Source organism: Schistocerca serialis, chromosome 2 (genome assembly GCF_023864345.2).
Source record: "Schistocerca serialis cubense isolate TAMUIC-IGC-003099 chromosome 2, iqSchSeri2.2, whole genome shotgun sequence".
Taxonomy (NCBI): domain Eukaryota; kingdom Metazoa; phylum Arthropoda; class Insecta; order Orthoptera; family Acrididae; genus Schistocerca; species Schistocerca serialis.
In genome coordinates this window covers 594,895,208-594,910,793 of record NC_064639.1, presented here as the reverse complement: position 1 = coordinate 594,910,793, position 15,586 = coordinate 594,895,208, and the positions used below count along the sequence as shown (strand labels likewise).

Below are 15,586 nucleotides of genomic sequence, written 5' to 3'. Positions count from 1 at the left end.
GTAGGATTGGGTCTAGCACCAGCAGCGCAGATGGGGATGCTGAGCCATAAGCCAGGCTCCCATAATCCAGACGGGACTGGATTAACACCTGGTAGAGCCGTAAGGGGGTAGATCGGTCGGCGCCCCAGCTGGTGTGGCTCAAGCATCGCAGAGCATTTAGATGCCGCCAACACATCTGTTTAATCTGCCGAATATGTGGCAGCCAAGTCAACCGGGCATCAAAAACCACACCCAAAAACCTATGTGTCTCCAACACAGCAAGAAGTTCGGCGTCAAGATAAAGCCGTGGCTCCAGGCGAACAGTCCGTCGCCGGCAGAAATGCATAACGCAGGTCTTGGCATCAGAAAACTCGAACCCATGCGCTACAGCCCAACACTGCGCCTTGCGGATAGTTCCCTGCAGCTGACCCTCAGCAGCGGCAATGCCAATGGCGCTACAGTAGACGCCGAAGTCGTCAGCATACAGCGAAGCGGAGACAGACGTTCCCACTGCCGCAGCGAGCCTGTTAGTTGCAATTAAAAACAGACAGGCACTTAAGACCGATCCCTGTTGTACCCCGTTCTCCTGAACTTGGGAGGAACTATGGGAGGCCGCGACTTGCACGCGGAAGGTGCGATGCGACAGAAAATTTCTGATGAAAATCGGCAGCGGACCCCGAAGACCCCAGTCATGAAGTGTAGAGAGGATGTGATGGCGCCACGTCATATCGTACGCCTTCCGCATGTCAAAAAGACAGCGATGAGCTGCTGACGGCGGGCAAAGGCCATACGGAGGGCGGACTCCAGGCTCACCGGATTGTCGGTGGCAGAACGGCCTTTACAGAACCCACCCTGAGATGGAGCCGAGACTCGAGTACCCAACTCAATCGCCAGCTCACCATCCGTTCGAGCAACTTGCAAAGAACGTCGGTGAGGCTAATGGGGCGGTAGCTGTCCACCTCCAAAGAGTTGCTGCCAGGTTTCAAAACGGGGATGACAATGCCTTCCCGCCATTGTGACGGAAACTCACCCTCGACCCATAGACGGTTGTAAAAGTCGAGGAGGCGTTGCTGGCAGTCCACTGAAAGGTGTTTCAGCATCTGACAGTGGATGCTATCTGGCCCAGGTGCGGTATCAGGGCAAGCGGCTAGGGCACTGTGAAATTCCCACTCACTGAATGGAGCATTGTAGGATTCAGAAGTGTGGGTGCGAAAAGAAAGGCTCCAACGTTCCATCCGCTCTTTAATGGAGCGGAAGGCCAGGGGTAATTCGCAGAAGTGGAACTCAGACCAAAATGCTCTGCCAAGAGGTTGGCAATTACGTCGGAGTCTGCTCCATTCAGTGAGAGCGCAGGGACACTGATAGGGTTCCGATAGCCATAGAGGCGGTGAATCTTGGCCCAGACCTGCGATGGAGAGACATGGAGGCCAATGGTGGACACATACCACTCCCAGCACTCCTGCTTGTGTTGACGAATGATACGGCGGGCCCGCGCACTGAGCCGTTTAAAGGCGACGAGGTTTTCTAAAAATGGATGCTGCTTGTGATGCTGGAGCGCCCGCCGGCGATCTTTAATCGCCTCGGTGATCGCAGGCGACCACCAAGGCACAGTCCTCCGCCTAGGGGACCCAGAAGAATGGGGAATGGCAGATTCTGCGGCAGTAACGATGCCGGTGACTGCTGAACCACCGCATCAATGGCATCAATGGAGAGAGGCTCAATAGCGGCAATGGAGGAGAACAAGTCCCAGTCAGCCTTATTCATAGCCCATCTGCTAGGGCGCCCAGAAGAGTGACGCTGTGACAGTGACAGGAAGATCAGAAAGTGGTCAGTAGTGACACAGGTCGTCATGCACACTCCATTGGACAGAAGGTAAGAGGCTAGGGCTGCAGATCGAAAGGTCGATGGCGGAGTACATGCCATGCACCACACTGAAATGTGTGAAGGCACCATCATCTAAAATGGAGAGATCGGGCTGTGCCAATACATGCTCAATGGTGGCGCCTCGACCTGTTGTCACTGACTCACCCCAAAGAGGGTTATGGGCGTTGAAGTCGCCCAGTAACAAGAAAGGTGGTGGCAATTAGGCTATCAGCACAGCCAGGACATGCTGCGTTACATCATCATCCAGTGGAAGGTAAAGACTGCAGACAGTAACAGCCTGTGGCATCCACACACGAACAGCAGCAGCCTCTAAAGGTGTTTGTAGAGGGACAGGCTCGCTGTGGAGAGAGTGAAGGACATAGATGCAGACGCCACCAAACACCCTTTCATAAGCTGCCCGATTCTTATAATAACCCCAATAGCCATGGAGGGCGGGGGTTCGCATTGCTGGAAACCAAGTTTCCTGAAGAGCAATGCAGAAGAAAGAGTGAAGCCTGATAAGTTGTCGGAGCTCAGCTAGATGGTGGAAGAAGCCGCTGCAGTTCCACTGGAGTATAGTATCGTCCATGGCTGAGAAAGGCGTGAAGGGACTGGGAAGGCAGATTACGCCGCTGGGTCACCTGCTGCCTCCGATTGAGCACCTGTGCTAGTGCTATCCATGGCGTCTGAGGGACCAGCGAGATCGAGGTCCTCAGGGGATGCCAGAATCTCCACCTCGTCTTCAGACGCAGAGGATGTAGGAAGCGGTGGGACGGGTATCACCGCAATGTCGGGATTCTTGGGGCTTTCCTCTTTTTCTGCTTCTCTCGCTGTGCCTTCGGTGGTTCAGGCTGGGAGGGCTTCACTGGGTCCGTCTCAGGGACGGACGACGACCGTGAGGCCCCACGACCAGCGACTGGTGGTTGTTTCAGCCGCTTGCGGGTGTCCGCATTTCCGCTGGTCGGAACTTGCGAAGGGAGGTCCCCAAGGGACCCCTTCCTGGCGAGAGTAGCTGAAGAAGTCTTACACTTCTCCGGCTGGTAAGGGGGAACTGATGTCCCCGATGGTTGGGAGAGGGGGGGGGGGGGGGGAGGTTGAAGGGGGCTGGTGGATGCTGACCGATCACAGAGCTAACCGTGCGGGACAACACGGGAGATGGGAGAACCATCGTTGCAGCAGCGGCATAGGTCGATGTCATTGGCACAGGATGGAGCCTCTCATATTTCTGCCCATCCTTGGAGTATGTCAGGTGGTCCAGGGTCTTATATTCCATATCCTGCAGTCCGGCGAGCAGGGGGAACGGTGTTCTCCGCATTTAACACAGATGGGAGGTGGAGCACATGGAGTATTGGGATGCGAAAGACGTTCACAATCTCGACATGTGATGCTGGAAGTACATCGGGAAGACATATGCCCAAACTTAGCATTTAAAACGCCGTATTGGAGGAGGGATATATGGTTTCACATCATAGCGGTAAACCATCACCTTGACCTTTTCGGGTAAGATATCACCCTCGAATGCCAAGATGAAGGCACCGGTGGCTACTTGATTATCCCTCGGACCCCAATGGACACGCCGGACGAAGTGAACACCTCATCGTTCTAGGTTGGTGTGTAGTTCATCGTCCGACTGCAGAAGAAGATCCCTGTGGAATATAATACCCTGGACCATGTTTAAACTCTTATGGGGCAAACTCTTATCACAAGTGGGCAACCTCCGTGACAGGGCAGAGGATGCTGTCTTGATTAGAACTGATCCAGAGCGCGTTTTAGACAAGCCCTCCACCTCACCGAACTTGTCCTCTAAATGCTCCACAAAAAACTGGGGCTTGGTTGGCATAAATGATTTACCATCAACTCGCGTACAGACTAGGTACCGGGGTGAATAATCAGCACTGCGTTCTTTGGCCATATGTTCCTCCCATGGAGTGGCCAGGGAAGGAAAAGATCTCGGATCAAATTTCTTCTCGTTGAGGTTAGACCTCGATCGCTTAGAGACTGCTGGTGGAAGCCCACCAGCGAGAGATGATGTACCACGCTTCATTGCGGGTCATCCGCCCTGATGCCACCCACTCCGACCAGGGGCTCTCCCCACAGGCGCCACCCAGCCACAGCAAAGACCACCTGGCAGGATGGTCTTTGCCGGGAGTCCCAATGCCCCAGAGGGATAGGCATCTACTCCTCGGCATACGTGGGGAAGTAGCAGCTCAGGCATCAGCAGTGCGATCCCTGTGTAGTCAGGGGGCTACCACCAAGAGGGTACATGACGACCCCACCACAACGGACTGGCTACCGTGCTGGATGTCGGGTGTCGAATATCCATGTACATCACGAGGGCAAAGGTGGAAGAGCATAATGGAGGGAATGTATGCTACCGGGAACACACTGCAGCTGATGTGGCCGGAAGCTTGGTGTAAGTCTAACTCCATGACAATATCGGGTGTGCCAGACCTTAGGGCAAGATGGATATATAATACACCACATAAGGCATCCTTCCCCAAATGGTATGCGTCCTTCCCCAAATGGTATGCACTAACAGAAAATTTTGAAAGGTAGTGGTCAAACCCCTTAGGAGACCATCACATTAAGGCCGAAATGTTTGAGACTCCTTTTAATCGCCTCTTACGACAGACAGGAATACCGCGGGCCTATTCTTACCCCCGAACCCACAGGGGGGCAAAAATTGAGAAGATAGTTTTAATGGTGTGACAAAACAATTTTTCTGTAGATACAAACAAACCGGACTTTCACAAATGGAACACTGACAGTGGTGCAATACATTATAAAACAAATCAACATGATTGGTACACCATGCATAAGCCATTTGAAACTCCAAGACAGCTGTATATTGGCAAAAATAGAGTAGAAATTGGAACATTTGGTGCAAGTCAAATTTATGTGCAGGTATTCAATCAACAGAAATTGATTCTTTCTGTGTTAAGAGCACTGCACAGAAAGGAATAGATCAAATAATTAAAATGTTGGCAATCATGGGTCTTTGGCACAAATAGTGTAGCAAATGCTGTTGCTGCATCCAGTGTCGAAAATGAGCTTTATCATTTGGCTGTGATGGTTGTTTCTCACAAATAGTCTTGTGTTGTTTGTTTTAGAAAGTGATGATACCTTATACGGATGGTAAGAAAAACTGGGTTATCAAAATAAGTACTACATGCACTAGTTTTTGAAGGATTGTGGTAAAAAGACAATGACTGACAGCAGATTTTGTGAGACATGTATCTACAGCAAGAAACATCTGCTGGCATTTGGTGAAAGAATGGTGAAACCTACTAAACCTGGATAATTAGTTTACACAGATGTTTGTGGACCATCATAAAAAAATAATTTACAGAGTTTCCAATACTTTGCTGTTTTCAAGGATGATTTTTCCAGTTTCATGGTAACATACCTTTCACAACATGAAGATGAAGGTAAAGAAAAATTATCATGGTCAATTAAAACAATACAGACTCTAGTTCAAGTTACAGCTGTGAAGGAATTATGTCAAAGCTGGTGGCAAGGAGTTCCATAATTAAGATGTACATAGGCTTGCTCTCTCAACTGGATGGAAACATTCAATTACTGCACTTTATGGAAGACAACACTGGAGGAAGACATAATTTCACTGAAAAAAAGCAAAACATAGGAACTAGTTTACAAACTATGATTGAAGACTGATGTGTTTCTGTCAGAAAACTGTATGCAAATAATGCAGTGGTTCAATATAAGGCTTGACTGGTTCCAAAATGATATGTTCAATGATTTGGAACAGATTTTGTTGACACATTTAACCTCACAGCAATATTTAAGATGATGAGAGCCCTGTTGAGTGCTGGAATTCAAAATGAATGGTGTATAATGCAATTTGAGTAAGAATGTCATTTCTCAATGGTATTTTTGGGAAATTTACATACTATCAACCAGACGGTACAGGTGTTGCACTAAATTGCTGAAGAATCTGCACAGTTTTAAGCATGCCTCAAAATACTAATAGGAATCTCTTTTTAAATCTCTCAGTGAATGTAATTTATGGTAGAGCCACGCAGAATCATTTATGTTCTACTTTGAAAACCTGGTAATGCTATTTTACATTACTGATGGGTTGGCTATGGGTTCCAGGAATGCAACAACTAAATTTATTGAACATTGTGATAAATGTTTTCAGATCACAGTAGAAAATGTTCATTACTTCCTTGGCTTGCAAATCAGGGAATTTGACAATTGTACCCAAATAAATCAGTCTGCATATGTGAAGAGAATTTTAAACAAATATGGTGCGATGGATGTAAGACCATTATCTTTACCAAACGAACCACGTTGGTTACTTGGAGAGTCACGCTTTTTTTAACAATAATGAACCCTGTCAAGAAATATTTGTAAGTTTGTTGTATTTAACACAGGGCACAAAACCAAATTTATCATTTGCTGTTAATGTTGTATCCACAATTTAAGACTCAACAACATAGGTGTAGTTCGCACTGCTCAAAAAATACTCAGATATCTTACTTAAACAATTACACATGGCACTAAGTTTGAGAAGAATGATGAGTGTAGTATTGAAGCTTATAGTGATGTTGACCATGGTGGGGATAAATGCACAAGACAATCAAATAGTAGAATTGTACTCAAGTTTGATGGCGATCCCTTTGCGTAAAAAGTTAAATTACAGCTTCGTGTTGGTCTTTCTTCAAAGACAGAGAATATGTGGCTGAAAGTAAACTTCCAAATCACTTGTGTGGTTAGAGCAACTTCTGAAAGAAACTGCAGCTGTTGATGAATCATGAGTTCCTATTTCACAAATAGATAACAAAATCATTATCAAGTTTATCAATGGGCCAGAATTTTATGAATGTTCAAAACACACAGAGACAAGGTACCATTACATTCATTAACTAGTTTAATGAAAGGAAGATTTAGAGTGACCACACATCAACCAGCTGACATTCCAACCAAAGAATTACCATTTTCAGTGCCACAGATGATAAAATAAGTTGTTGGTGTTGTGTCTTCTTCATCGTATTTATGAAATATTGTGGGGGAGTGTAATTCTGAGGTTTTACATAAATGTTTTATTTTAAAAATGGCCTATAGTATTTTATCAACAATGTTCACTTGAGATATCTCAGGGCTGCATTAATGAGGATACTCACTCACTTTCTTCCTTGATTCAAGTGTGAGGGGGCAGGAAATGGAACACTAAATAACTCATAAAGAAATCCCTAATCAGGTGATGTGATTAATTTTTACTTGTCCAGATTCCTCACATAATTATAATTTCAAGCAATGAGTTCAGAATACACAGAAACATGCAATGTATCTTGTCTCTCATGTTCGGACACTGAAAAAAAGAGATGAAAACCCAATAGCATCTGACCAATAATAAATTGCCTGTTTCATTGTCCACATAACAATCAGTTTCCGAAAATGTTTCTTGCTACACAAAGACAGTTTGGGGAGGCTTGCGTGCCTCAGCGATACAGATAGCCGTACCGCAGGTGCAACCACAACGGAGGGGTATCTGTTGAGAGGCCAGACAAATGTGTGGTTCCTGAAGAGGGGCAGGAGCCTTTTCAGTAGTTGCAGGGGCAACAGTCTTGATGATTAACTGATCTGGCCTTGTAACACTAACCAAAACGGCCTTGCTGTGCTGGTACTGCGAACGGCTAAAAGCAAGGGGAAACTACAGCCGTAATTTTTCCCAAGGGCATGCAGCTTTACTGTATGGTTAAATGATGATGGCGTCCTCTTGGGTAAAATATTCTGGAGGTAAAATAGTCTCCCATTCGGATCTCCGGGCGGGGACTACTCAGGAGGACGTTGTTATCAGGAGAAAGAAAACTGGTGTTCTACGGAACAGAGTGTGGAATGTCAGATCCCTTAATCGAGCAGGTAGGTTAGAAAATTTAAAAAGGGAAATGGATAGGTTAAAGTTAGATATAGTAAGAATTAGTGAAGTTCGGTGGTAGGAGGAACAACACTTATGGTCAGGCGAATTTAGGGTTATAAATACAAAATCAAATAGGGGTAATGCAGGAGTCGGTTTAACAATGAATAAAAAAAATTGGAGTGCGGGTAAGCTACTACAAACAGCATAGTGAACGCATTATTGTGGCCAAGATAGACACGAAGCCCACGCCTACTACAGTAGTACAAGTTTATATGCCAACTAGCTCTGCAGATGACGAAGAAATTGAAGAAATGTATGATGAAATAAAAGAAATTATTCAGATAGTGAAGGGAGACGAAAATTTAATAGTCATGGGTGGGTGGAATTCGGTAGTAGGAAAAGGGAGAGAAGGAAACGTAGTAGGTGAACATGGATTGGGGCTAAGAAATGAAAGAGGAAGCCGCCTGATAGAATTTTGCACAGAGCACAACTTAATCATAGCTAACACTTGGTTCAAGAATCATAAAAGAAGGTTGTATACATGGAAGAAGCCTGGAGATACTGACAGGTTTCAGATAGATTATACAGGGTATCCCAGCTATTGTCCACCCAAAATATCTCTGGAACAATAACAGCTATTGGAAAACGACTTTCACTGGTATCAATGTAGGGCTGGGGCCCATGAATGTACGTATTTGGAAACATTCTAAATCGAAAGCATATGTGTTTTTAACACAAACTTATGTTTTTTTAAATGGACCTCCTACATTTTTTCTTCAGCAATCCATAGCATGACAAAGCACATACACAATGGTGTTGATTGCATCGCAATATTCCCATTACATCCCAAGATATTGAGATGCAAAGTTGACACTTGAAACACCCGACATGTGCTGCTAGCGCACGTCCTGAGACTCTGGCGTGAACCCCATGCTGCTCGTAATCGCGATGGTCCGAAACGAATAATACGGTCTGCTGCCATCCTCTTGATAAGTATGGAGGTGTGATTACACATGTCAATCACATCGCGATTACGGTCAGCATGGGGTTCACGCCTGAGCCTCAGGACATGCGCTAGCAGCGCATGTCGGGTGTTTCAAGCGTCAACTTCGCGTCTCAATATCTCGGGATGTAATGGGAATATTGCAATGCAATAAACGCCATTGTGTATTTGCTTTCTCATGCTATGGATTGCTGAAGAGAAAATATAGGAGGTCCATTTTAAAAAACATAAGTTTGTGTTAAAAAACACATATGCTTTCCTTTTAGAATGTTTCCAAATATGTACATTCATGGGCCCCAGCCCTACATTGACACCGGTGAAAGTAGTTTTCCAATAGCTGTTATTGTTCCAGAGATGTTTTGGGTGGACAAGATAGCTGGGACACCCTGTATAATGGTAAGACAGAGATTTAGGAACCAGATTTTAAACTGTAAGACATTTCCAGGGGCAGATGTGGACTCTGACCACGATCCAGTGGTTATGAACTGTAGATTAAAACTGAAGAAACTGCAAAAAGGTGGGAATTTAAGGAGATGGGATCTGGATAAACTGACTAAACCAGAGGATGAACAGACTTTCAGGGAGAGCGTAAGGGAACAAATGGCAGGAATGGGGGAAGGAAATACAGTAGAAGAAGAAGAATGGGTAGCTTTGAGGGATGAAGTAGTGAAGGCAGCAGAGGATCTAGTAGGTAAAAAGACGAGGGCTAGTAGAAATCCTTGGGTAACAGAAGAAATATTGAATTTAATTGATGAAAGGAGAAAATATAAAAATGCAGTAAATAAAGCAGGCAAAAAGGAATACAAACATCTCAAAAATGAGATCGACAGAAAGTGCAAAATGGCTAAGCAGGGATGGCTAGAGGACAAATGTAAGGATGTAGAGACTTATCTCACTAGGCGTAAGACAGATACTGCCTACAGGAAAATTAAAGATACCTTTGGAGAAAAGAGAACCACTTGTATGAATATCAAGAGCTCAGATGGAAACCCAGTTCTAAGCAAAGAAGGGAAAGCATAAAGGTGGAAGGAGTATATAGAGGATCTATACTAGGGCGATGTACTTGAGGACAATATTACGGAAATGGAAGAGGATGTAGGTGAAGATGAAATGGGAGATATGATACTGCGTGAAGAGTTCGACAGAGCACTGAAAGACCTAAGTCAAAACAAGGCCCCAGGTGTAGACAACATTCCATTAGAACTACTGACAGCCTTGGGAGAGCCAGTCCTGACAAAACTCTACCATCTGGTGAGCAAGATGTATGAGGCAGGCGAAATACCCTCAGACTTTAAGAAGAATATAATAATTCCAATCCCAAAGAAAACAGGTGTTGACAGATGTGAAAATCACTGAACAATCAGTTTAATAAGTCATAGCTGCAAAATACTAACGCAAATTCTTTACAGACGAATGGAAAAACTAGTAGAAGCGTACCTTGAGGAAGATCAGTTTGGATTCCGTAGAAATATCGGAAAATGTCAGGCAATACTGACCCTATGGCTTATCTTAGAAGCTAGATTAAGGAATGGCAAACCTACGTTTCTAGCATTTGCAGACTTAGAGAAAGTTTTTGACAATGTCGACTGGAATACTCTCTTTCAAATTCTGAAGGTGGCAGGAGTAAAATACAGGGAGCGAAAGGCTATTTACAGTTTGTACAGAAACCAGATGGCAGTTATAAGAGTCGAGGGACATGAAAGGGAAGCAGTGGTTGGGAAGGGAGTGAGACAGGGTTGTAGCCTATCCCCAATGTTATTCAATCTGTATATTGAGCAAGCAGTGAAGGAAACAAAAGAAAAATTCGGAGTAGGTATTAAAATCCATGGAGAAGAAATAAAAACTTTGAGGTTCGCCGATGACATTGTAATTCTGTCAGAGACAGCAAAGGACTTGGAAGAGCAGTTGAACGGAATGGACAGTGTCTTGAAAGGAGGGTATAAGATGAACATCAACAAAAGCAAAACGAGGATAATTGAATGTAGTCGAATTAAATCGGGTGATGCTGGGGAATTAGATTAGGGAATGAGGCACTTAAAGTAGTAAAGGAGTTTTGCCATTTGGGGAGCAAAATAACTGATGATGTTCGAAGTAGAGAGGATATCAAATGTAGACTGGCAATGGCAAGGAAAGCGTTTCTGAAGAAGAGAAATTTATTAACATCGAGTATAGATTTAAGTGTCAGGAAGTCGTTTCTGAAAGTATTTGTATGGAGCGTAGCCACGTATGGAAGTATTGAATAGGATTGGGGAGAAGAGAAGTTTGTGGCACAACTTGACTAGAAGAAGGGATCGGTTGGTAGGACATGTTCTGAGGCATCAAGGGATCACCAATTTAGTGTTGGAGGGCAGCATGGAGGGTACAAATCGTAGAGGGAGACCAAGAGATGAATACACTAAACAGATTCAGAAGGATGTAGGTTGCAGTAGGTACTGGGAGATGAAGAAGCTTGGACAGGATAGAGTAGCATGGAGAGCTGCATCAAACCAGTCTCTGGACCAAAGACCATAACAACAACAAGATCAACTAACTGCCGTTTCAGTGCGTAACAGCTTTCCACTGGTGACAAAGTTCACCACATGTTATTAACCTATGGCAAAATGATTAAAAAAAAAAAAAAAAAAAGAAATGGTATGAATATCTCAGAACTGCTAGTACAAGTTCAACAACTCATTCATCTGTAAATGTTGCAGCTTACCTTCCAGTAGTTCAACTTTTTGATGCACAAGCAACTGGTCAATTAGTGTAAGGTACTCGAGGCCTGGCGGTACATTGGGATTGCCTTGTGGCATATTCATCCAGTCGCCTGAAAGGAATAGAACAGACAATGTTAAGTTTTTATACATAAAGTGAACTTCATTTGAAACATGGAATATGGAAAAAAGGTTTCACACAGCTATCTTCATTTTCCAAGCAACAACAGAAAACAAATTATAAAAAAAGGGCAAATGAATACCTAGGAAACTAAAGTTTTGGTATTTTACATTGTCGCAAAAGCATCAAATAGCAGGTTTGCTGAGTCTTCAAGTTGCTTTTGTTTCACAGCAGCTACTAACCTGAAAAAACAGACTTTTATGAAATAACAGCTAACATACAGTACAACTTCTATACTGTAATATATAGTTTATAAAAATAATGTTAATACTATTTTCTGTTTCATATCAGTGAAAGCTCAACTTTCTGACACGTCCCACAAGTGAGTTTGTGCATTACAGGTGCATTTCTTCTTTATGTGATCAGGTGGGAATGACATTTTTCTTGTTTGGTTGATCTACATTAAGATACGATTTATATATGTCCAAATTTGCATTTAAATTTGATCAACTGATGGTAGGAGATCATAAATTTAAACCTACTTTTCAAAAATGTCTACATTGTAAATGTTTCAACTTTATAAATTGAATAACAATAGATGTGAAATGTTCACATGGCACAAAAGTGATATAAATACATATGTAAATTGTAGTTGTTTACAAAGAAAATGTCTTTTTTTGCATGCTGCACATCAAATTTTTATTTTTATTTATGCACCCAGATGCGTTTTGCCTTTTTTACAAGGCATCTTCCTGAAATAGTACATGATTTGTCCATTTTTACACATAGGTTATGGTTTCATATCTAGGTTATAGATTTAAAAACAGTTCCTTAACGTTTTTTTATGAAATGGAAAGGTAATTACGGGTAAGGAATTAGAAGTTACCTGTAAGTACCTTTCCATTTCATAAAAAAACATTACAGAACTGTTTTTAAATCTATAGCCTAGATGTGAAGCCATAACCTATGTGCAAAAATGGACAAATCTTGTAATATTTCAGGACACCCACTGAAGATGCCTTGTAAAAAAAGGCAAAACATGTCTGGATGCATAAATAAAAATAAAAATTTCGATGTGCAGCATGCAAAAATGGCTACTACAAGAAACATGTTAAATACAGATGTACTTTTTAATAGCCTTCAGAGGACACACAACAATACAACACTGAACAAACAGTGATGTGAAACAAAAACAGCTACACAAGAGTACAGGATTGTAGATTGTATTTTATTGGTCCTGTTGTCTACATAGCAGCTTATGCATAAGACATTGGACAAGTCAAGTTATAAATATACAGGCTGAAAGTCATTTCAAGGCATACATATTTAAGCTTACAATAATACACTTTACACGTAAGTATTTATATAACACATTTCATAAATTTAAATATTCTTCAATGGAGTAAAAGCAGTGATGCTGTAAATATGACTTTAGAGATTTTCCAAATGTATTGACCTCAGTGACAGCTTTTATGTTTTCAGGGAGTTTGTTATAAAGCTTAACTCCCATGTGAAAAGTATCTTTTTGGCACAGTGCTGTGCTGATTTGAGCCATATGTAAGTTTCTGTTTTGTCTGGTAAAGTGCTCATGTATATCACAGTTTTTTGCAGTCTCTGGTCCTTGCCTATTACATTTAATTTAAAGAACAAAAGGGTTTCCATAATGTATACACATGGTAATGGAGGAATACCAGATTTCTTAAACAGGGGTTTACAAGAGTCTCTAGGCTTGCACCCAAACAAGATTCTAATGGCCCTTTTTTGTAGTTTAAAAGTGCTATTAGCTGTTTTAGAGTTTCCCCAGAAGGTGACCCCATATCTAAGACGAGAATGAAAGTACACATGATATGCATTCAATATTGTTTTCTCACTACAGCATGATTTTAATGAACAAAGAAGGTAACATGTTTTGCTCAGTTCTGCATTGAGATATTCAATATGCTTATTCCATCTGATGTTACTCTGCAGCCAAAGTCCTAAGAATTTGGTTTCAGTACTGTTACCAACTGGTTCATCATTGATAGAGACTGGTGGGATAAACATGTCCTTGTTAGGAACATTGTGGAATTTTAGAGCAACGGTTTTCTTACTGTTTATTACAAGCTGATTACTCTGTGCCCAGCTGCTAAGTTGTTTCGTGACCATGTTTACTGTCTGCTGTAACTGTTCATCGTCGTCTCCTTTTAGTAGAATCAAGGTGTCATCTGCAAATATGATTGTTTTGTGTGCATCAACATTTAAGCTTAGATCATTTATGTACAGAAGAAACAGAAGGGGTCCCAATACTGATCATTGGGGTACACCACATTTTATTTGTTTGTAGTCAGATAAGTGATTATATACAGTTTTTAGTTCAATATTTGTGTGCTTGACGCACACTGCCTGCATACAATTAGTCAGGAAGGAACTGATCCACTTGTTGGACAGACCTCGAATACCATATCTTTCTAGCTTTGATTGCAGAATTTTATGGTCCACCATGTCAAAAGCTTTTGACAAGCCAATAAAGACTCCTATTGTTTCCTGTTTTTTTGTCCATCAGGTTTAGGACAGAATTGATGCACTCATAGACAGCAGTTGTCATTGACCTCTTATTTCTGAATCCATGTTGTTCATTACATAGGATGCTGTTTTATTTATAAATTTCATAAGTTTCTCATACGTAACTTTTTCCAGTACTTTAGAGATGCAGGAGGAAATTGTGATGGGTCTGTAGTTATTTACATTGTCTTTATCCCCTTTTTTATATTCAGGAATAACTTTTGATGTTTTCAACACATCAGGGAAAGTGCCTGCCTGAAGTGAGCAGTCGCATAAGTGTGTGATTACTTCAATTAGGTTTGATGCGCTCTTCTTTAACATTGTTGCAGGTATACCATCAATACCTGCCGATTTGGAATTTTTTAGTCCTTTTATTGCTTTAGCTACTTCATCTTGCGAAACAGAACTGATGTACATTGATCCTCTACATGCACTTATTTTATATTCATTTGCCTGTGTGCTCTTAAAGTATAATTGAAGTTTCACTACTTGAGTGGGACTCTGTGACATGAGATGATAGGACCATGAAACTTTGTGGGAGCATTTGAACAAACAGGCAGAAAAGAAGTAACAAATAAACCATTGGAATAAAGAGATTTTAAATCCCACATGAAACAGTAACCTTTGTTAACTGTCCCACGTTCATGTACCATGTTACAAATGCTGCTCAGTGTGACAACCATCTGTATCCATGACAGCCTGGAGTTGCACTAGAGATACTGTTTCACAACTGTTTGCAGCACTTTACGGATTGTGCGCAGTGGAATATTCAGCTATCATGACACAGCTCGTGCACTGCTTCATGATGGTACTTTGCGTTTAGCATTTTCAGCCATGACAACAGTAACTTGCTCAACAATTTGTGGTGCAATTGGCCGATGACCCCTCTCAGAAGCAATTCCCAAGGTTGTCAGTTGATTCCTTTAATGCATCAATACTCATGAAGAGCATCAGTACTATTGCTGCTGTTTTGGAAAAAAAAAGTTTTACAAGTAAAGCCCTATTCACCTTGTCTAGACCCACATTCACTGTCTGCAACTGTAATGCAAACTGATGCTTGCGTTTCTATCCTACATCAATGTACCAGTGCCAGTGCTTAATGGCAAGTCATGACACTAACACTACTAACAACGCAAATCTTGCAGCCCACAGTATCATCATTATTCTTATAAAGTTGGGCACTGGTACAGTAAACAGTTTTTCGTCAATACTGGCTCTAGTAGTGAAAGGTTAATTATAACCAACTTGTGCTATATGGTGTAGAGAATGTGAAATGTTTACTTTAAGAACAGTATTTTAAGAACTTTAAGTACGTGCTTTAAGAACAGTACGTAGTAAGGACAAGTGTTTGTGCACAAACTGAGAAGAAGTAATAGCAAGTGATCAGCTAATGAATCTGGAAAGCTTTGGAGCATAGATGGATTACACGATCACATATAACAGGTGTTTTGACAAATTTCAGAAAATATTAGCAAGAAAGCAGCTGTTTTCCAACTGTAATT

General features: G+C 42.2%; 1 protein-coding gene across 2 annotated transcripts in view; it reads right to left on the bottom strand.

Annotated features, from left to right (window-relative positions):
• Positions 1 to 15,586, bottom strand: part of LOC126457615 (phospholipid scramblase 1) — a 160,187-nt gene that overhangs the window by 83,851 nt on the left and 60,750 nt on the right. For both annotated transcript variants that reach the window (XM_050094070.1, XM_050094071.1), the window contains exon 4: positions 11,428 to 11,535. In XM_050094070.1, coding sequence (XP_049950027.1) covers positions 11,428 to 11,535 — 108 coding nt within the window. The remainder of the gene's footprint in view (positions 1 to 11,427; positions 11,536 to 15,586) is intronic.